Source organism: Heliangelus exortis, chromosome Z (genome assembly GCF_036169615.1).
Source record: "Heliangelus exortis chromosome Z, bHelExo1.hap1, whole genome shotgun sequence".
Taxonomy (NCBI): Eukaryota; Metazoa; Chordata; class Aves; order Apodiformes; family Trochilidae; genus Heliangelus; species Heliangelus exortis.
In genome coordinates this window covers 68,122,367-68,145,109 of record NC_092454.1, presented here as the reverse complement: position 1 = coordinate 68,145,109, position 22,743 = coordinate 68,122,367, and the positions used below count along the sequence as shown (strand labels likewise).

Here is a 22,743-nt window from a genome sequence, read left to right as displayed (position 1 = left end):
TGAAGTTCTGCAATCAAGATCATACATAGCATGTGGTCTCACTAATATACTACTTATTCATATAATCAAATCTTTCAGGACCAATGTGCATTAAAGAAAAATGTACTGAGAATACATTTGACAAATCTGTAGAGATCAATCAGGCAACTACAAGAAAAAATTAAAAGAAAACTCTTCTATACCATGTGTTTCTCCAATTTTAGGCTTACCAGTTTCCAAATGTAAAGGTATTTGAAAAGATTGTTAGTTATCAACAACTTTTATTTTGACATAGAACTGAGTAGGGAAGCTTCTAAATTTTCTGTGTTTCTTTAAAAACTTAGTAAAACTGGGGAGTGGGGATGTCATTTTTCTCAAAGTGTGACTTAATCATTATCCAGTGTATAACTGTGTGTCTTCATAGAAGCCAGTTATGAGACAGATATTATAGCCATGTGATCTTCAATTTTCACCTGTTTTCTCTCAACTAAATTGACTTCGTTATAGCAAAATAATATTTATTAGTAAGGCAGAAACTGGATTCTATCTATTTAGTGCTTCTAGTAAAGGAAAATTTTACTTCCAGTATGGACACTTGACCTTAGATGATGTGGCTGTGATGAGCCAACAGTTGTCTAGCAGGATAGAAGACTGATTAAAAGCATGAGTTAGAGTTGTGACAAGCAGACCAAGTGTGATCAGGAAGCCAAAATAACTAGAAAGTCAAAGGATAAGAAAAGAACATGCTTGACAGCAGGAGGGGACTCCAGAAAGTCTGTACTGCAAAAGATTTTGGATCACAAACAAGGGTTCAGGTGGCAGGAACCAGGAATTTGGGTTAAGTAAAGATCAAGCAAGCAGGGGACAGGAACAAGATACTGGTGTGCATTTGCAGCCAAAATGCAAGCTGTGTTGGCAAAAACAATTGATTGGGCCTATCTGTCCCTTTGTCACAGAAGTCAGGTTTATACCAACTAGCTTGCAGAAGATCTCAGGTCATTGGAAGTAACAGTTAAATCTTTGTTTATAACATTTACATACATTTTATGCCCATTTCACATGGTATAACTTTTGAGGAAAACTTGATCATATTTAAAAAGAAAAGTCTAAAATTATGGTCATGTATTTTTAATTATATTATGTTTGCTAGTGCAGCACTATTTGTAATGACAAAACCCTAGAATTCTTTCTCCTGATGAATTTCCTGAGTTTTTTCTGATTCACCCAGTTTCTGACAACATGCTTCTGTTCCAGATTCCACCGTGAGTGTGCTTCAAACAGAAGTGTGCATAATAGGTTTCTAGTTATGGTTTGATCTTAGTAGGAACTGTAAATTTAATCATCTTCAATCTAAAATAAAGCTTTACTTCCTTATCAACTGTTTTAGCCATTCAAGCTATTACTCAGGGAGCAGTCTATTTTTTTTTTTTTAAGAAAATGGTCAGTGCTTCCTTGGTTCTTGTTTCCTTCATCTTCAGTAGTGAAATCTTGGTGTATTGGGCATGGAGGTTGTAACATTTTTCTTTATTTAGATTTTCTTGGGTTGCTTGGATTTTGGTTTTGTTGTGGTTTGATTAGTGGTGGTTTTTTTTTTTTTTTTGTTTTGTTTTGTTATGTTTTGTTTTGTTTTGTTAGCTAACCTGGACACTATTAAGAAATGCAGACTTCACCTGTGCTGACACTTAAACCTGTTCAGGACCCCATTTCACTCTATATTTGTCTTATTAAGTCATTCTCTGAGGAACTGAATTCTCTGGTAGTGCCCAGCTACCTGTGTTTTAGTTTCTCCAGTGAGTAAGGTTGTTATCTAAACAAAGCTTCAACCCTAAGCATAACACCTAAGTGTACCTGAAAAATCATTAGCAGCCTACAATTATTTTACTTTGAATTAGTTAATTTACATTAAAAGCACATCCTTCTAGTATAGGGAGGCTGACTGCATAGCCAGTGAAGGGTTTGTATCTGACAACATATAAAGAGTTTTTCTTTGACACTTTACTGTCTTTAGGAGCAGCTACTCCAGGAACTCTTGCATTTTAAAATTTCAGTTCAAATTTTCTTCTTATCGTGATAATATGACAAATTTTAGAAGGGAATATAATGTGTTTCAGATGAAAGAAACATGTCAGCTGGTGCAAGTTTGATTATCATATTAGGTACCTTTAAGAATTTGAACAAACTGACCACAGGTCACAGGAACTACTTTTAACTACATATGCTAATCTACACAGTCAATCAAATGAGATAATTAATACTAAATGAAATAATTATGTGGAATTTATGCTCCTTTTTTAAACACAATTTTGTTCATTATCTTCCCAATTAAAACCTCTGTTCTGGTATCAAACACAATACTAAAATGAGAATCGTCTTTCCTTTTTCATAAAATATGACAGATTTGTTTGAACTCATGGGACTAAAGGTTCACAAATTAGTTGGAAAAAAATAATTTAGGATTCAAATAGGAAAGATAGTAATTAAAAAACTTCCATTCTTATTGCTCTGATCATAACTAATTGCTCCATAGGGATAGAATAGAAAGATTGCTTTAAAAATATCTTGGACCAAAACTTTAGTCTGTTTTCTACATCATTGTACAGACAATATGAAACCTACTGGAAAGTCATGCAGTTTTACTTACCTATTTCAATATGAATGGCAAATTAGAAAAATTATATATCTTAAGAAGATATTACCTTTACACTGAAGATCTTTTGAGAGGATAAATTTCTACTTTTATTTCACCAAGTAAGAGATAGTTCATGTGTTCACATAATGTTTTTTGTTTCACAGTGTCCTTGATATTTTTTTCCCACAAACGTGTTAGCCTATATTAAAATGATGAATAACCAGATGAAAATGTAAGGTTAATAGGCTTTGCTTTTAAAGGCAAATTGGGAGCTGGAAAATCTTGTTAAATTTATAAATACATATAAAGAATTTAATTTAGAATTGAGTTGGCTTGTTAATTGGTCATTTTCCTTGGCAGTTTTTATCTCTGACACTCTGGGCTGTTACTCCTCTTTTTTCTCTTTAATAGATAGAAATTCAGCTAACCTCATAAATTTTTATTATTCTATTATGTTGTATCTTTATAGGAAACAAATAGTAAAACACAAGGGATTAAAAAGAAGCTCAGATATCAGTGAATCTTATTAATTTTAGTAAAAATTCTCATTTTTTTCTAGTTCAAAGAACTGGAACTTGACTCCACATTCAGCTGAAGGTCTACCCCTACAATTCTTTTCAAAGCAGCAGGGAATATTCACAAACTCACTGAATGGTTGAGGTTGGATGGGACCTCTGGAGGTCATCTGGTCCACCCCCTTCTGCTAAAGCAGGGCCACCTACAGCTGTTTGCCCAGGACTATATACATTTTTTTTTTTTTTTAATGTTGCCAAGGATGGGCAATCCAGAAACACTCTGAGCAACCTGTGCTGCTTCTTAGTCACTCTCACAGTAAAAATGTTTTTAGTGATGTTCAGACAGAAAGTACAGTGTTTCAGTCTGTCCCCATTGCCACTTGTCACTGGGCAACACTGAAAAGAACCTGGCACCCTGCTTTTCACCCTTCCTTTCGGTATTTATAAACACTGATAATTTTTCTCCTGACTCTCATCTTCTTTAGGATAAATAGTGCCATCTTCTGAGACTTTCCTCATAGGCAAGGTACTCCTGTCTCTTAAGCATCTTAGTGGCCCTCTGTGGGACTCTCTCCAGTAAGTCCATGGCACTCTCATACTGGAAAGCCCCCAGCTGAACACAACATTCCAGGTGTGTCCTAATCAGTGCTGAGGCAGGGATCACCTCACTTGACCTTCTGCAAGTAATTGCACTCTACAGCCCAGAAAGCTGTTGGCCTTCTCATAGGAATATGTATCAGAATCTGGTACTATGCTTGAAGCTTAATACACTGAAAAATACAGAGGATTATTATTCTTTGAACTTTTGACAAAGTATACTGGAAAAAGGAAACTCAAATGAAATTAACCATCTTTTCTGTCTTTTCTGAATTTAATAAAATTTGTGAGCTTCTAGATCAAGTGATTAGTTTCAATTTGCTCACCAACTCATGCACAGAAAGGAAATTTTTTAGATGGTTAAACAACCTTGTCAATTAGAGTTTAATGAATTAAGATGAACTGAGAGACATTCTTAACTGGTATCTGTTGATAAAGAAGTAGCTACATTCCTTCAAGTAGCAAGTATCACTAATGAGAACTCTATTAGCGTTGATTGACTGAATTTGTTTATTTAGGGCCAAGCTGTGACTTTTTGTCCTTATGTCCTATGAGAGCTCCAGTGGAAATTCCTGAGCACAATTTTAAATACTGTTGTGTGGTGGGACATAGTAGGCTTATCAAACTAGCTACATTTTTCTGTAATTGTTTTTTTTTTGGTTTTTTTTTTTTTTTTTTCGTAAGGTACATCCTGTTTAATCAGAACCCTTACTATGTGTGTTTGCTGGGCAAAAAAACTTGTCTTCTAATGTCAATTGGACAAACATGTTGGCTTTTAGGCCTTTAAATACGTATTTATCACTTTCACAATTTCTCTTTGATGGTCCTGACATTACATTGTGTGCTTCCTGCAGATATAAACGAATGTGAATCCGAACCCTGCAAGAATGGTGGAATCTGTACAGATCTTGTTGCCAACTATTCCTGTGAATGTCCAGGTGAATTTATGGGCCGAAACTGCCAACAAAGTAAGTATTGCATGTTTTTACATTTATTTGTTTTTTAATTTAAAAATATAGAAATGTTGAAGAAACAGTAAAATAGGGAAATATTTCTCTTACCTGCAAGTGCATATCTCAAAAAAGTGATCCTAATCTTTTTCAAAATGGATGATATTTAGGATACCAAATCTGTCATACATTCATTTGCCTCTGATATGATGAAAACACTTGCAGAATGAAAAATTATTATCAAAATTAAACAAGGAGGAATTAGTGTCAAGTAGAAAATACAAAAAATTCTTAAGTCTTCATCAATCATCTTCAACAATAATCAATGTGTAAAAACAGGAAAAAATGAATGTTACTTTCTCTGGCATGTCTCTAGCTTCTGAAAGGTGGACAACTGGTTTACAGAAGAGTCATTAGTGGTGTTCATCCAAAATCTGTCCTGGGAACAATCTTGAATGATTTTACCAATAACATTGACTAGGAACATACCATAGAGGTCTGATTCCTAAAGAGTTCTTCATTTATGAAAGATTAGGTAATCCTGAAGACCGAATTAATAAAAATAGAATAAGCTGCTACGGTAAGAAATCCAAAATACCTTAATTCACCTATTAAAAAATGATCTCAGAGACTCGTGGATTAAAAATACTGCAGAGAAGAAAGCCTGTGTGGTTTAGTTGAAAAGAAAGAATGATAATATGGTGGTGTGGAACTTGCTAATATAATCCTGGAACATGTCAACCTTGGAGCCTCAGTGAGAAAAAGAAAAGTATTTGTGTATCAGCATTTTTAGTATTAGATATTGCATTCAAAATACCTGAAATACTGGAGTAATTCATATTCAAGAAAGGGTATTTCTAGCTCAAGGAAGATTTACTATATGTAGCAAGAAAAAATAAAATAAAAAAATAGTCATACTGCAAGTAGAATAGTAAACAAAGGAAACCATAACTAAGTTAAAGAATATGATTCATTCTTCTGTGTACACATAGTGAGTTCATGGGAAGAATGGAGAAGAAACGAACAAAGCAATAACAACAAGCTGGATTTTTTTTTAACTAGCCTCAGAAAATTCCCAGATTTCTCTATATACTAGAAGTGAATAGTTTGAGGTATCCAACATAATATTTATATAATTACAAAGATATATCAAAGACTAGGATTTGATTTGAAAAATTTTACAGGCCTGTTGACTATCTGAAAGATTGTGTAAAAAATTAACATCTACCTAAATTTTCTCTAAAAGTGGCTTGTGAATAACTTGCCTTATAAGGTGTGACCAAACTAACATTTGGAATTCTACTAGGAATCTCATCCATCTCTTCAGAGCTGATCACTTCTGTTTTTTTGGCTGCATCATGAACATTGCTGAGTTTATAGATCACATAAAACCATTTCCTGTTTTGCTGGAAATGGAGTAGTCAGACTACTTGAAGTGATTATTTCATTTTCTATATCATCAACTGTTGTTTATTGCTTCTTTCTCTTTTTACAAATGTATATTTAATTAAAAGTAAAGACAAACTTTTTGTATGAAGTTCTACATATTATGCATTATTGAAGTTCTACATATTATGCATTATTTGGGGTTTTGTGTGCGTATATACTTATACACACACATCATAAAATCATAATCATAGAATGCCTTCTGTTGGAAAGGACATTGAAAGATCATCAAGTTCCAACCCCCCTGTCATGATCAAGGACACCTCCCACTAGACTAGGTCACCCAGTGCCCCATCCAACCTGGCTTTGAACACTTCCAGAATACAGAACTCTGTTTTAGAGAGCATATAACAGAAAATATATAAGTATGTAAAACGAGAAATTTTCAGTACATTGAAGAGTGAAAGAATTCTAATAATGTCAGTAAAGCATTTCTGAATTACAAAATATGCTACATACAGTCTGTCTTTTCTGGGTCAGATTGCAGATTCACTCTGTAAACGAATCACCTAGTCAAGTTATCTTTCTGGAGATGATTCTGTATATAAATGTTGACAATTTTGACCAAGGATTCTATTGTTTACCCCACAGAGAAGAGCAATAACTTATTTGAAAGAATTATTCTGTTGATTGTTAAAGAATTTTTGCAATTATGATAAAGCTCTACACAGCAGTCAGATTGATTTGATGCAGAAATCGAGGACAGTGAGTTTTAAAATGTGTTTTATAGTAACAATTTTTCAGATGTAAAGTGTGCACAGGCTGGAGAGAGTTGGGGTACAGGGAGAGGGCTTCAGGGAGACCATAGAGGACCTTCCAAGCCTTGAAGGGACTACAGGAAAGATGGAGAGGGACTTTTTAGCAGGGTGTGAAGTCATGGGACAAAATGGAAGGGTTTCATACTGAGAGAAGATCAGATTTAAAATAGATGAGTTTTAAGATCTCTTCTAACCCAAACCATTCTGTGCTTCTAAGGAGTGCTAAATGGGAAACCCTCTGGGTAGGCACCCACATTTGGAGATACCACCAACCTGCTGTCTGCAAGATGGTATCACAGGAATGTCAAATAAGAAATGCTTTGAAGATTTAAGAGAAAACTAATACATCACTTAGATCTATGATTAGAAAATGATGCACAATGTAGATATTTGAATACTTCCCCCAGACCACTCTTTACACTGATATTTTTCAGCCAAGTATGTGAAGAGTTATCAGCAAATAAAAGAAAATTAAGGATGGGAATAATGTTTGTACTGACTGCAATCACTGAACTACACCTGTTCAGGACATGTTTCTAGTACTACAGTACAGTTCACAAATGTTTAGCATTCACCTACTTTTGAGATAGGTAGCTTTAGCTTTAGCTTTTTTTAGCTTTTTTAAAGCCTTAGCTTTAACTAGCATCAAAATGGTAACTTTCATTATATAGCAGCAGTGTAATGGTGTACTATACCTGCTGCTATAAAGTAAATATCCTTTTTTCATAAGAAGTGTACTTACATCATCACAGCTAATTATGTAATTACAAGTAGTAACTACACATTCTAATTATACCATTAGAATTTTAAACATATTTACAGTAGTCATATAATTAAATACTATTACACTAATTATGTAAATTACTGATTGCTGTCTCAGAATTACCTAAAAAACCTTAAAGATTGCTAATTCACAGAACATGTGAAAAATCTTATATCAAGAACAAAACAGGAAAAAATACATCTTGCAATCTTGTTTTTGTCATTGAAAGCTTGTTCTCCAGATGCATTTTCTAATAGAAGCTCTAGTCTGGCATATCCAGAATACCAATACTTTGTAGTAAATTCTTGTCAAGTAACCCATCAGTTTGAAGTAGTTCATGCCATATTGTTTTCCCTAATGGTCCAAAGAAGTTGTTTTCTTTTTTCTTTTTCTTTTTTTTTTTTTTTCCCCTACTACTTAATTCCACCATAATTAATTTTTCTTATCTAATCTCCTAAATAATTCCCTCCATTTTATCTCGTATGTAGCAATTTCCAGGCATGAGACAACTATTGTAATAATTACACCCAGGTCCCTGAGATTTTTTGAGACATCCAAAATTCTTCTCAGTAGTCCTAAAAGCCTCTGCTTATCAATAGTGCAGCTGCAGTGAGAGGGAAGTGATTGTCTGAAACTGAGTACTAAAATAGAACTAATATGCTTGGAACTGTATTTCAAAGAACTGTAGAATCATAGAATCATAGAATGATTTGGGTTGGAAACAAAATCATAGAATAATTTTGGGTTTCCTCATCTCATTCCTCATCTCCAGGGATGAGGCCTCAGGGAAGCCTGTTCCATTTTTCCACCACCCTCATGGTAAAGAATTCTTCCCTAACATCCAATCTTAATCTACTTTAATTTAAAAACATTGTCCCTTGTCCTACCACTGCAGTCCTTCTCCAGACTTGTAGGCTTCTTTCAGATACTGGAAGGTCACTATTAGGTCTCTCTGGAGCCTTTATTCCTTCAGGCTGAACAACCCCAGCTCCCTCAACCTGTCTTCATAGGAGAGAAAGTAGCCCTCCTCTGGACCTGCTCCATCAGGTCCATGTCCTTCCTGTGTTGAGGGCTCCAGAGCTGGATGCAATACTCCAGGTGAGGTCTTACCAGAGCAGGGCAAAGGGGCAGAATCACCTCTCTTGATCTGCTGACCATGCTTCTTTTGATGCAGCCCAGGATGTGATTGGCCTTCTGAGCTGCAAGTGTGCACTGTTGGCTCATGCCCAGCTTGTCATCCACCAGCACCCCCAAGTCCTTTTCTGCAGAGCTGCTTTCTAAAGCCTCATCCCCAAGCCTGTACCAATAGTGTGAATTGTTTGCAGGACTTTGCATTTGGTCTTGTTGTATCTCATGAGGTTCACCTGAGTCCACCTCTCCAGTTTGTCCAGGGCCTTGTGGATAACATCCTATCCCAGTGGATTATCAGTAGCACTTCTTAGTTTGATGTCACCTTCAAATCTGTTGACGGTGAACTCAATCCCTCTGTCTACATCATTGATAAAAATATTAAACAGTACAGGTCCCAGTGCAGACCCCTGAGGGACACCACTTGTCACTGGTCTCCATCTGGACTTCAGGCTGTTGACCCCAATGCTCTGGATGTGACCATTCAGACAATTCCTTATCCACTGAACAATCCACTCGTCAAATCCAACTTAGAGAAAAGGATGCTGTGGGGGACTGTGTCAAAAGCATTGCAGAAGTCCAAATAGATGAGATTCACTGCTTATTCCTTGTCAAATGAAGTAGTCACTGCATTGTGGGAAGCCACAAGGTTGGTCAGGCAAGATTTGCCCCTAGAACAACCATGCAGGCTGACTTGAAACACCTCCCTGTCCTCTGTGTGCCTTAGCATGTGTTCTAGGAGGATCTGTTTCATGATCTTCCCAGGAACAGAAGTGAGGCTGACAGGTCAGTTAGGAGTTTCCAGGGTCCTTTATACCGTTTTTTAAAATGGGCATGATCGTTCTTTCAGTCACCAGGGACTTCACCTGACTTTTCAAATATCATGGAGAGTGGCTTGGCAACAGTATCTGCCAATTCCCTATGTATTCTGGGACACATCTCATCAGATCCCTTGGAATAGTTAAAGCTTCAGGGTCTTCAGATGGTCACAAACCTTGCTATTACTTACAGTGGAGGGGAATTTGTCTCATGAGTTTCCATCTTGTGGGCCATCACCATGACACTCATGAGGGCAGAGGTTGCTAGTGAAGACTGAGGCAAAAAAAGTTGTTGAAAACCTCAGCCTTTTCCCAGTCTGTTGTTACCAGTTCACCATTGTGGCTCATTGTGGGGGGTATTCTGTCTTTAATCTCCCTTTTCTAGTTTACATAACCACAGAAGCCCTTTTTGTTTTTCTTTACATCTCTTGCCAAGTTCAGTTCTAGCTGCACCTTGGCCTTCCTGAACTCATCCCTACATAACCAGGCACAACCTACACAACCCTACAACATCCATGTACTCTTCACAGGATACCTGTCCTTCTTCTACACTGCCTGTGTAGGTCCAGCTTGCCTTTAGTTTGACCAGCAAGTCTCAACTCAGCCATGCCAGTCTCTTCCTTCCTTTCCCAATTTCCTACACCTGGGGATTGAGATCTCTTGCATCCTATGGAAAGCATCATTAAAGAAAGATCTCCCAGCTATTTTATACAACCATCTGGACCACCTTGAATATCTTCTGAATCTCCTTCTGGCACAGACGAGTTTTGGAGATGATTTCTATGGGCTTAGCCATGAAGTAAAATTGTCAAAAGAGATGGTTGTGATCACCTGGCCTGGTGATGTATTCCACACCTCAATAATGATTCTGCTCCTCTGCGACGCCTTCTGTTTTATTTACGTAACCCTTTCATTTTACATACACTTACATATCCTGTTCACTTCTCTGATATATATATATATATTTTTTTTTTTTTTTTTTTTTCTTCTGAAGAGACTTCCATTCAGTATTATTTCTTTCCTACCATTCCCTTTAGCCATTCAAGCATAGATGATACTTCAACCAGGTGCTTCTTGTTGAGGAAAAGCCTAGTATGAGGATTTAATAAGTCGAATTAATGTAGAGTGCAAGAGTACTGACAGCTTCAAAACACAGTTTTTCTGGAATAATCTTATCAGTCTGTTGAGAGATACTTCACTGAGCCTCTGGTATTTAAGAGCTTATCCTGCAGATGTTTAGTGAACACATAATGGAAAGAGAGCACCTTTTCCCATCATCTGAAAGTATGATGGGAAAACTATATTAATTCCATATTACCTTCTACATTTCTTAACTCCTCAGCATTTCTATGATGCAGCTGCATCTCCTTCTGTTCTTGCACTTTCTGATTGTCTTTCTTGCTTCTATGCTGAGTTCAAGCTATCAGTTATGATTACCTCCATTATAGCTTCCTTTAGTCTCAAGAGTCTCTATAAATAAGTACTGCTTCCAAGATAGATTCTCCAGGGGTTGCAATTTTTACTTTCTGCTTCAAAGAAGTCTTTTGCAGGCAACAGGGAGCCACTTTCATTGATGTATCAGTATTTCATCAGTATGACTCTGTATTGTTAAAATCACCCATGAGCAACATGTATTGTGAATTGCAATAGTTTGTGAGTTTGTGAACACTTCCACAGGTAATTTTTGATCACTTCTTTTGTTTTGTTTTTTTTTTTTTTTTTTGGTTTTTTTTTTTGGTTTTTTTTGGTTTGGTTTGGTTTGGGCATTTTTATGTCTAGCAGATGGTACTAGGCAGTGGACACATTACAGTTTCACCATTGTGTTTTTTGGAATTTATTTGGCTGACTGCCAAGAGTTGCTGCCATTAAAGTACATGATGAATTTCCTCCAGCCTTTTATTTAAAGGTACTGTTCAAATTATTCACTGTAAATATTTTTACATATGCTGTGGTACCTTCATCTCCTTTTCTGTGTGTTCAGGATGTCCTTATGTAGGGGGACTGCATTCAGAGCAAGTGAACCAATTTAGTTTGTTTAGCATCACAAGCAGTAGACTTTCACATTATTTTCATTTGTTTCCTGTGCTTTGAGTTTTAGTAGAGTAATCTGCACTTGGTCATCTTCCGCCTTCCTTTCAGTGAAAATTACTGTGGCATTTTTTTATTTAAATGAAAATACCCTTCCTTTCAAAATGCCCATCTTTTTACATTAAAAATATCTAAAGACCTGCAGTTGTAGACATAAGAGACTTTCTAGACTTCTGCTTTACATGCAGCTTTTATACTCCCAGGATGCCTGGTGTTATCCAAAGCATTCTAATGCACTGTAATTTTGGAATTTTTATTCTTTTGAAGTCGTTCCCAGGAATACAGAACACCTGCAACTTTCATGATTTGTAGTTCAGGAGAAATTACTGGTTTCATGGCGGTTTTGAAAGAAATTATATTTGTGTGTTCTGTATTTTACTTACAAGGGCATTTTCAAGACCATGTCCTCACTGATGGGGCTTTCTGGCTTCAGGTGCTTGCTTTTTGAACTCCTCTGGTTGATGTTCACAGTCTTCAGTGAGTCTTGAGTATCTTGGTATCCCCTGGCTCCATCTTTTACTATCCCTGGCTCATCAGGATTCAAGGTTGAGAAAACCTGCATGCTTAGGTTAATAAAAACCTTATGCAAAAGAAGCAGCACAGAATGAGAGCATTAGAAGTGCATGGGCAAAATAAAGCAGTTTCTGAAACAGTTAAAGGCTGTGTTTTCAGGGGGTAGCCTTGCATGCATCTCGCTAAAATTTTTCTTCCAAAAGGTCTGTTTTCAATATATTGATAGGAATCAGAATTTAACACTTTTCTTAAACTCATAAACCTGGTAACAGGCTTTCTTGTGAATTCATCTCATGAAAATACCCTGTTAAAACCAAGCTGGATGTGTTGAATGCTAAACATGATCCTCAAACAACCATACTTCAATTCCAGGTAACCTGCTGGGGAAACTCGGTTTTACAGTATGGGATTTTTTTTAGCAGTTCCAATTGGCAATATATTGTGGCTTCAAGCTTGTACTGAGCCACTGTGAAACACTGCTTGAAAGGAATAAACATGGACTTGAGTTTCCAAAATTACTTACTAAAATCTCTTTGAATGAGATTTAGGAGAATTTCTATTTGTTTAGAGCTCAAAATACCAGTTTGAGTGAATAATCCAATATGAAGTTTGGTTTTAAACAAATCCTTAATTTTTTTTTATATCTGACAGTGTTAAGAGCAGAAATACCGGTATTTGAAATTTAGAAATTTATAAAATTTGTGTAAAATAGAATTTGTCAAACATTTTTTCTTCTTGAAATTGTTTAAGATGACAATGATTTATGTTGATAAGGACCAGCCTTTAATGTTTAATCAGTTGATTCAGATTTTCAGCTTTCATTAAGACAAATAACGAATTATGGAAAGAATTGTACTTTCAAGAAATAATGAGTCCTCTTTAAAATTCAGATTTGTCAATTTAAATTCAGGGCATTACAATCATCTGCAAAAAAAAAAAAAAAAAAATCATAGGTTCAAAAATAATTTACTTTTTTATACTGGCACTTTTATTTAATTTTCATTCATCTTGCCTGTATGTACTGGAAGTTCTGATGCATGTGCCACACCTGAGCAATTCCTAGGTAACGTGTAGATTATGATTTCAAACTGAATCAAAACAGGTTTCCTATTCCTTTTGTTCTTTCTAATTTATTAAATAAGTAAGCCAAACAGGTTTTCTGTTTTTCTCAGAGAACTAGGTCAAAAAGTCCCTACCCCTGTTTTCCATTCCATCATACTCTAAAGTAACAACTCCTTGAAAACTGACATAAACTTTCCCTCCTGCTGTCTGTCAGAGCCTTGCTTCAAGCATTCTTTGTCCATTTTGCTGCTTTTTTGCTGTTACTTCTGGGGTACATGTGTCTTGTTGTCCCAGCAAAAACTCACCCAAGAAACAAAAAAATAACTAAAGAACAAGATCAGCCACACAAGATATTAGTCTGTTACAAAAGAATGGTAGGGGACAGAGCTTTGGCATGAAATGAAGACTCAAAACCAGGTAAAAAATGTTCAACCAGCTACGTTCTAGTAAAGAGAGTAGAAGCTGTTCTTTAGCTAATTTCAAAGGCAAGGATAAAAGTTTATTTTAAAATTTGAAGTTTTGCTAGTTTGTTTCTCTTCAAAGATCAAAAAATGTAAAATCTATAGTTCTCAGCTCAGTTGTCAAGGACACAAGGGATAATAAATCAGTAAATAAATGAATTCCTTTCTGCCATTGTTTAGATTACAAGTTCAGAGTTTACATGTAAAATTTAAGATTTTATACCTGTGCCTATATGTGTGTATGTAGGTTTGTAATATACTGTAGAGTAATTTAATGAGGTTTTTGGTTTGTTTTGTTTTTTTTTTAAATGAATTCAGGGTAGTTAAATTATCATTCTTATAATGTCCTTGCTGGTTTAGAGAGTAATGAGTGTTTAGTCTCGGACAAAAGAAGGAATGGAAAGATTTTTTTGCCTAAGAAATGTATAAATTTAATATGAAGTTACTGGTAATACATGATTGATGACTTCCCTAGATTACATAAATATCTTAGAACAGAAAGATAGTAGAAATATTTTCTGAAAGTGCAAGAGGAAAATCTTTCACATGTTAAATATGACTACATTATATAAAGTAATTCAACTCAGTCTCGGTAATTTTGTATGTCCTTTTCTGAATGTACTGTAGGAATAAACCCAGAAATTGTTAAAGAGGTTAAATGAATGCTAAAAGACAGACTAAATATATCAGTAGTAAGACTGATGTTATACATTTTTAACTATTTCAGCAAATCTTGGATGGAACACAATTTTTCTGTTTGCACTGGTCATAACCCATATTGAATCTTTTGCTGAAATTAATGAGTTTTGCTGAGGCTGCACCGTTCTGGGAATATTGTCTGGTTGGCATTTCTGTGTGGTGTATTGGTATGAAAGTGCAAAGAGGCAGAATATGTTATAGAAATGACAGAACATGTTGTTAAAATTGAAATGTCCTTCTGGGCATTTCGATGACCTAGTGAGAAATATTAATCAAGAACTAACACTTCTAATATTGTCTTCAAACAATAAAGTGTGTTCTGGCCTTTCCACTGCAGACCTTCTTGTCCAGGGATGCCATGCAAAGATGTACAAATCTAGCCTCAAGAGACCAGAATCATAGTCCTTCCTTTCAACACAACAGGAAAATGAAGCTGATCTCTGGGTGTTTGATCTTGACACAAAGCCCTCAGCCCTATACTCTTGAGTAAATTTTCGTCTTATTGCAGTTGAACTGTACAGCTGTCTCCCTTTGAAAATTCATTTCTCAATATCTCACTTTGATTAGGCAGTAGAGGAAACAATCTTTACTGAGACACCTGACAGATACTCATTGCAAAATACTCAGACAGGCCCTGAAGACCCAACAGGCATATTTTACACATTTAATCAACTTATTCCTACATGAGCCACCTAGAACAATGGTAGCTTTTTGAGACTGTCCATAACTACAATACAAACTCAAACCCATTTTCAGGCATCTACAGCTTGACTTTGCAACATCTTCGTTTAGGTTAAACCACTTTGTGGCAACTTTCTTGCCATGTTTTTGTACTTTAAATTACTGATACGCTTTTCTTAGGCATTGTGCCATTTTGCTCATGTTGCCCCTCAGTTACCCTGAGTAAAGAGGCAAGAAAGTTTCATTAGGGTCACAGATTCCTTCTCCTACCTGTATGTTCTTCCTATTTAGAGAGCAATATAACCCTGCATTTTCAGTAACATGGAGTCATAGATATTCACAAAAAGTAGGGAAGACAAAGTACTTACCTTATAAGTGTAATCCACTGTTCCAGTCTTGGAAAAACTTTTATGTGCAATTTTATGTTTAGCAAAACCTATGACAATGAATGTTTCAGCATTTCAAAACCTTAAAAGAAAAATTACAACATGCTATTGTTCTTAAAGTAGCCTCTGTAGCTCCTAGGTTCCTGGTCTGGTCAATAATGCACCTTCTTTTTTTACATTCTCATAAAACTGAAAATAATTTGCAGCTAAGAAATCGCTACTATAAAAGATATAAAAGTCAGACTAGTAGAAGGAAGCTGAAAACAAATCAATAGTTTTTATGACCAAAAAAACCCTTAAAATTATGGAAAATGATATTTAATAAAAATGTTAATGATTATAAAAACATTAAAAGAATAATTTATAGCTGCAATAGGCTCAAAAAATTTTCCAAGTCACAGGAACATTTTTTCTGTTTCAGGTACTAGTCCAGTTGGAAAATACATGATTTCAAGGCTTAGTGTTTATAAGATATAGGCCACTCATTTCAAAACAAGTTAATTGTAGAGGGTGACTTGCTACCTCAGTCAGCCTGCTCTAGTCTGCTGCTACCTCTTGGTGGACACAGGAATTAGCAATGAGAAGAAAATCATCTTGAGAGATAGAGCCCTCATAATGAAAGTGCCTTGAGGTTTGCAGTAGTTAACAAATAGAGCACAGAGTCGAATTACAAGGGATTATGGCAAAAACCTTGTAAAAGCTGAAGCTTTGAAAATTGATTCCCATTTTGGAGACTGATTTGGAATTCAAGCCAAGCTGTGAAAGATGAAAATCTGTGCAATAAAACATGGTTAGATGAGCCCTAGATGAACTCAAATCTCTGGTCTGAGCACAGTTCCCACCTGCATTTTTCAGAAGAAGCAAATGCAGTATGTTCAGTGATCAACTTCTCAGTGATGCAAGACTCACATCTCCTACAGCTTCGGACAAATGGAGAATCCAGGAAAACTGCTCCAGACACTGGTGCAGTGATGTGTAAGACATATAGTACTGGTAGTAGCTTACATCTACTGTAGTCTCTGACCACCACCATGTTATTTGTTACATTCCATTAGATGATCCAAGTATGTAAGAGAAATTCAGAATATCTCCATCATCTTATCTTTGGTTGTGTTAGAGCAGCATTGCCATTCATCACCCCTTAGTCTTCTTTCTGGCCTGTTCAGGGTTCAGCATGCGAAAGGCAGTCACTTGTCTGCTCTTAGATGCAAAAGGCTTTTACCACCAGCTCAAGAACCACCCCATATGGTTGCAGCTGCAGCCTGGAGGATCAGCAGCCACAGCACGACTTAGTCTTGGCTGTCACTGCTTGAAAATAAGTGAGATGGACAGATGTGGAAAATTCAGCAGCTATGCAATACTGGCAGAGAAAGGCTTACATATGTTTTTATCGTGGTACATAGTTTGGGACATCATACACATACATGAACTGGGAATTAGAAGAGTAGAAGTGAGTTTGTGGATTGAAGTAAAATCTTAAAAAATTCATAAATGCCACGAAGGATTATTATTTTGACAAGAAAGTTGATAGAATTGCTCTTAGCTCAAACCCTTTTCCTTTGTATCAGTGAATATTAATGCTAACTGTAATATGGCCAGCTCTTGTTTTGATGCAGTTACTTAGAAAATTTTCCTACAGAAAAGAATGACACAAAACTTTGATCCTTTAAAACTATTGGACAGATTAATACCCATTACTGATCCAGCAAAATCTTTTTAATAGAGCTCACCCATATTATTTTTCTTTGTTGGCAAATCTATATGGCTGATGGTAACATTGCATGCCTTCAGTTAAGATCACTTTCAGTGTCTAGTTTGTAATACTGTATTTACTGTTATTCTAATAATATGAGTTCCCATTTATGCACCCACTGGTGAAGACTGATTTCACAGTTACTTTCTTCTTATGCTTATGTAATTCACATTTAACCATCCATGTTTTGAAATTTAATCCAAGGCATAAAAAGAAAAAAAAGGTATAGTGTTGAAATTCATTACATCAAAGAGTAAAGCAGATATTGTTGGGAAAATTATTTCTTATTATTCTTCTAATTTTGAAATCAAAGTTGAATCATTATATCCACTGTGTACAACTATGATGAGGGTGGTGAAACATGGGTACAGGGAACCCAACGAGGTGGCAGATGCCCTATCCCTGATAATACTTAAGGTCAGGTTGGACAGGGCTCTGAGAAACCTTATGTAGTTGAAGATGTCCTTGCTTGTTGCATGGGTAGGTTGGACTAGATGACCTTTAAATGTCCCTTCCAACTCAAACTGTGTATGACAGTGTGATTCATTTTTTTCCTCAGTGTTTCTAAAAAGGGTCATTTTTCTTCAGGATAGCAGTAAAATGTCCATACAGGAAGGTGAATAGAGATCTTACTGTGATTACTGAAACCTCATTGTCTTTCTTATTATTTCCTGGCCCTTCCACAATTTTTTTCACAATAGCTTTTACTTTTCCACCAGGTGCACATTTGAGTATTGGGTTTGGTTCAATTTTCAAAATAGGAATTTTCTTCTGTGATAAACATGTGTTAGGAGGCAAATCCTCAAGAATTAAATTCTTCTCCCAAAGCATATGATGGACTCTGTTCACCTTGGTCTTCCACTGAATTCTCTGCAAAGAAGATGATGAATAAGTTACATGATGTCTTTTAAGAGCTGTGTTTTAGTCTTGGGTATATAACTATAAATGCCGGAAGTAAAATAGGATTTATTAATTAAGAGTGTATTTCAATGAAATGTATTTTCCTCCTTCACCTAAGAAGTCAGATCTTTCTAGAATAAATTGCACACTGGTTTAAAGATAGAAACACTAGGGTTTTTTTTATGCTGTTCATTATTAGCCTTTAGTGATATAGAATGCTAATTTCAGACAACTTAATATGGAGGGGTTGATTCCATATGGAATGTCTAACTGGAAGTCATCATCCATACTTGTGACATATGTATTGCTTCTGATACATCTGCAGAGTAGAAGGAGGTGTATACCTTTAGGAATTCATTAAGACAGGTTACTGGAGAGGGAGTTACCAAGTTAACCAGTAGGAAAAGTTGAGGAAAAGTATAGGTTTTGTGAACGGCAAAAAATGCACTTGCCCGCAGTGTCCATAAGGCATAAATTCAGAAGAATTTTTCCTCTTGGGAAAGCAAAGACATTGAGCCACAGTGTTCTGTGACACAAGAAGGGGTCTGAGAAAAAGCAGATTCTGGTCTTTGATGTACTTGGCATCTTGTATGCATGGTGGAGTGCCTTCAGAACCACAGAGTCATCAAATCACAAAATGGCAGGTGCTGGAAGAGACTTCTGGAGATCATCTAGTCCAATGCCCCTACTTAAGCAAGTCCATTGACAGCAGTTTGCACAGGACCATGTCCAGGCAGGTTTTGAATGTCTCCAGAGAATGCATTGGCCTCTCTGGACAGCTTTGTCACTGTTTACCACTGAGAAGAGTCTGGACACATCCTCTTGACACCTGCCCTTTAGATATAAGAGCCCTTCTCCATCTTCTCCAAGCTAAACAGACCCAGGTCTCTCAGCCTTTCCTCAGAAGAAAGGCTCCAGTACCCTTATCATCTTTTTAGCCCTCTGCTGGACTCTTCCCAGTTGATCCTTGTCTTTCTCACACTGGAGAGCCCAGAACTGGACACAGTACTCCAGATGCTGACTCACTGGGGAAGAGCAGAGAGGAAGGATGATCTCCCTTGACCTACTGACCATGCTCTTCTGAATACACCCCAGGATGCCACTGGTCTTTCTCGCTACAAGGACACATTTCTGGCTTAAGGTTGGTTACACTGTATAGCAGGGCCCCCAGATCCTTCTCCACAGATCTGCTTTCCAGCAGGTCAACCCTTAACTTGTACCAGTGCATGGGGTTATTCATCCTGAGATGCAGAACCCAACAGAAGACAGTGTAAGTGTTATTACCACTATGCCAGGGGGCTGCAGTATGAAAAATGTCATTTCAAATTTGCTCAGTTAAGGCAGGAATTTGGTTCTCTTATAAGTAGGTACTAGTCTTGTCTTGTTCACTTAAACTTTACAACTCCTTTCAACTCAAGCTGCTCCATTTTCCAAAATGCAATTTATTCTTCGAGTTGTTAGATGAAATGAGTGCCTGCTGAAGAGATACTGCAGTTAAGTGCACACATTCCTTCTTGTGAGTTTCACATTTAGTGCTGAGATCAGTTCCTCTTGTGCAAGACCAGAAGCTGAAAATCAAATTCCCCTTCTCTGTCAGTCCTACTGTGATTAAACTGGTAGGAACTGCACCCAATATTGCAAAAAGAACATCAAGTTAAGGAAACTTTTCATGGGGAGACTTAGACAAACAAACATGTTTCCAGGGTCATGGGAGGTTTTCTTTTCAGTGGCACTGAGGGCCACTTATGTGTGCAGTGTGTTTTCTCAGGGAGTTTTTTTGACGTGGACTATTTACATAAATAACATAATTGATTCTTAGCTAAATTTCACTACTATTGATAATTTTTAAGGACAATTAAAAAAAAATCTTCTTACTGATTTAGATAGTTTAATAATTTGGTTGGTTAACTCCCATGGCTCTGACTGTGGCAATGACAAAAATTATTTAAGAAAAGAATGTAGGTTTGGGCCATGTCTGTCAGTGATATCTCATCCATGCGTTTCTGCAGGAATTTTTGGAAAGAACACATCTGGGAAATGTCTTTAATATTATCTGTGGACTTATTGTGTTTAAATTTGTCTAATACCTTTTTGAATCAATTGATCCTGGATCTGCCTCTAGAAGGCTCCAGATGATTATTGCACACTGTGAAAAGTACTTTCTTTTACATATATTAAGCTTGTTTTCTGTGAATTTCAGTAAGTGCATCTTGTTTGCAGTAATGTAGATGAGATGCAATGTACTTTATTCATTTCTTCTGTATTTATGTAAAGTTCAGTCATATCCCTCCTCATCCTTTTCCTCTCCAACTTGGAAAGTCCTAGAGTTCTTTTTTGGTTTTTTTCCCTTTTCCTATGGTACCTGCTTCTTCCCTTTAATCATTTGAATTACCATTCTCCATATTTTGTTTAGCTCTACACCTTCTTGGAATGCAGAGACCCGAACTTCACATTGTATGTGGTCACATCAGAATTTCATATACCTGTAAAAAAATACTCTTGTATCTTGTTCTCAGTGCCTAATTTTAACAGGCTTTTTGTCTGCCTCTGCATTTTGAGCCAATGAATTCAGAAAACTGATTGTGATGACTCTGATATCATTATTTGCAGTTGTAATGGCCACTTCCAATTTCAGTGTTGTAGTGGCATATTTAAGGGGTTCTTTTTATGGACTCAGTATCTTCCACTTGTGAGCACTGAGGTTCATCTATCCCTCTTTTCATCAGTTGCTCAGTTTTTTAATGTCTTTCTGCAGCTGCTCATCATCAGAGTGGCATTTGATCAAGAAAGCTTAGTAGCTTCAAAGTGTAGAATTTCACCATTCATACTTTCTTCCAGGTCAATGATGAGTAAAACAGTACAGCAATGATCCTCGGGAGATTCCACTGCTGACATTTCATCCTGAAAAGCTGCTTCTTTTTCTTTAATTAGATTTCTGTCTGTAGCAGGGCCTTTCCCCCAGTCCCGAGTAAAAGCCTTTCATGTGGAACCTTGTCAAATGCTTTCTGAAAATACAAGTGTACTGTTTACAAGTATGTATTATTTTCTTTATCCCTGTGCATGTTGTCACCATTAAAAAACTCCATCAGGTGAGGCAGGATTGCTAGTCATAGAAATCACTTTGGCTCTTTTACAATAGATTGTCTTTATCTAGGTATTTATTGATCTTCATTACAGATCCATCGGTTTAAGATATGTAGACATAGACTCAACCGCCTGCTGTTCCTACAATGCACTCTAGAAGTGTTTTTAGTAGATGGTATTGGAGAACTGATCTATCAATGTAGCCCTAAATCTAGCTTTTTCTTCTGGGTGCAATACTTTAAAACAGTATGTCATGAAATCATGTTACTACTGGGAAAAAAAAAAGTAATTATTAGGTGCGAAAAGAACCCGAACACATTTTTGCTTCTGTTTTTTTTCAATTTGTCAGTCTGTGTAAAAGTTGTTAACTTTATTTTCCTCCTATATCTTTCAATATGGAGCCTATAGAGCAAGTAAAGGCCAGAAGTGAGTTTTACAACCTTACTCTATAGGTACGAAAAAGGATTTGGTAATAGAAACACGTGATAGTCACTTAGCAGAAATTTCGCTGTCGAGAAGTAGGATGTAACATCCAATTTCTTTATATTTTATTAGTTCTAATAGCCATTGCTTACACACATGAACTGTGTTGACCAGTATGATGGCAGAAAAATGTGCTGCTGTTGGCTGAGATGCTGCATCAGCATAAAAAGCATATAATCTCTTTGCACACATCAGCAAATAGGTAGCAATTCTTCCCATAACTGTCTGAAAAGATGTCTACTGTTGCATGGAATCTAACTAATAACTTTATTTTCACGTCACCTCCTAGACACTTGAAGCTTAACACAACATCATTTGAAAAGTTTGCTTGTCTGGAAGTGTCAGTGCACTCATTAGTTGCTACTGATGCAAACTGGAGAAGCTGTTGCCTTTGACATGCAGTGTTTTATGTGAAGGCATGAAACAAGATTAATCCTATTCTTCACCTCACTGCTGCAGTACCACACTTGCCACTAGCATAGTTGGAATCACACTTCAGGAATCAGAGTAATAATGATAAAAATGTTGATGGGTCAAGAAAATCCACTGTTTTGTTTTAAATCTGTGAAGCAACCTTTCGGAGATAAATACCCTCTGTTAATCAGATTTCAGAGCTGAATGGCTCTGTAAACTTATCAGGACTAGGTAAAAATGTGCTATTCCACAGTGTAGTTATAATTCACACAGAATTTATTTTAAGTTATTCAGATAGTAATAGATAAAAACTATTTGAAACACCTATTGAAATTCTGTGTTCTCTGAGCCAACTTAAATGAAAAATTAAATCAGGTTTGTGTTTTCACTTTGCATTGTGATGCACCAGCAATAACATGTCATCTGTTACTTTTTCTTAGTGGACTTGGTCTTGCCTGTAGAATAAATCCTCAGAACAGCAGTTGACATGAGTTGCTACAACCAGGTTACCACTCAGATGAGCACACTGGATTGTGGAAAAAGAAACAAACACTGAGTCATGTGGAGTAAGAGAACTACTTGAATAGCTGCAGAATGTTTGAAATAGCCAATAGCTAAAGGCTGAGCTTGTGTTTG

General features: G+C 36.4%; 1 protein-coding gene across 1 annotated transcript in view; it reads left to right on the top strand.

Annotated features, from left to right (window-relative positions):
- The window catches only part of EDIL3 (EGF like repeats and discoidin domains 3), a 227,626-nt gene that overhangs the window by 134,218 nt on the left and 70,665 nt on the right, over positions 1-22,743 (top strand). Inside the window, exon 5 of the mRNA XM_071730704.1 lies at positions 4,575-4,688. Within this exon, the coding sequence (XP_071586805.1) occupies positions 4,575-4,688 (114 nt within the window). The remainder of the gene's footprint in view (positions 1-4,574; positions 4,689-22,743) is intronic.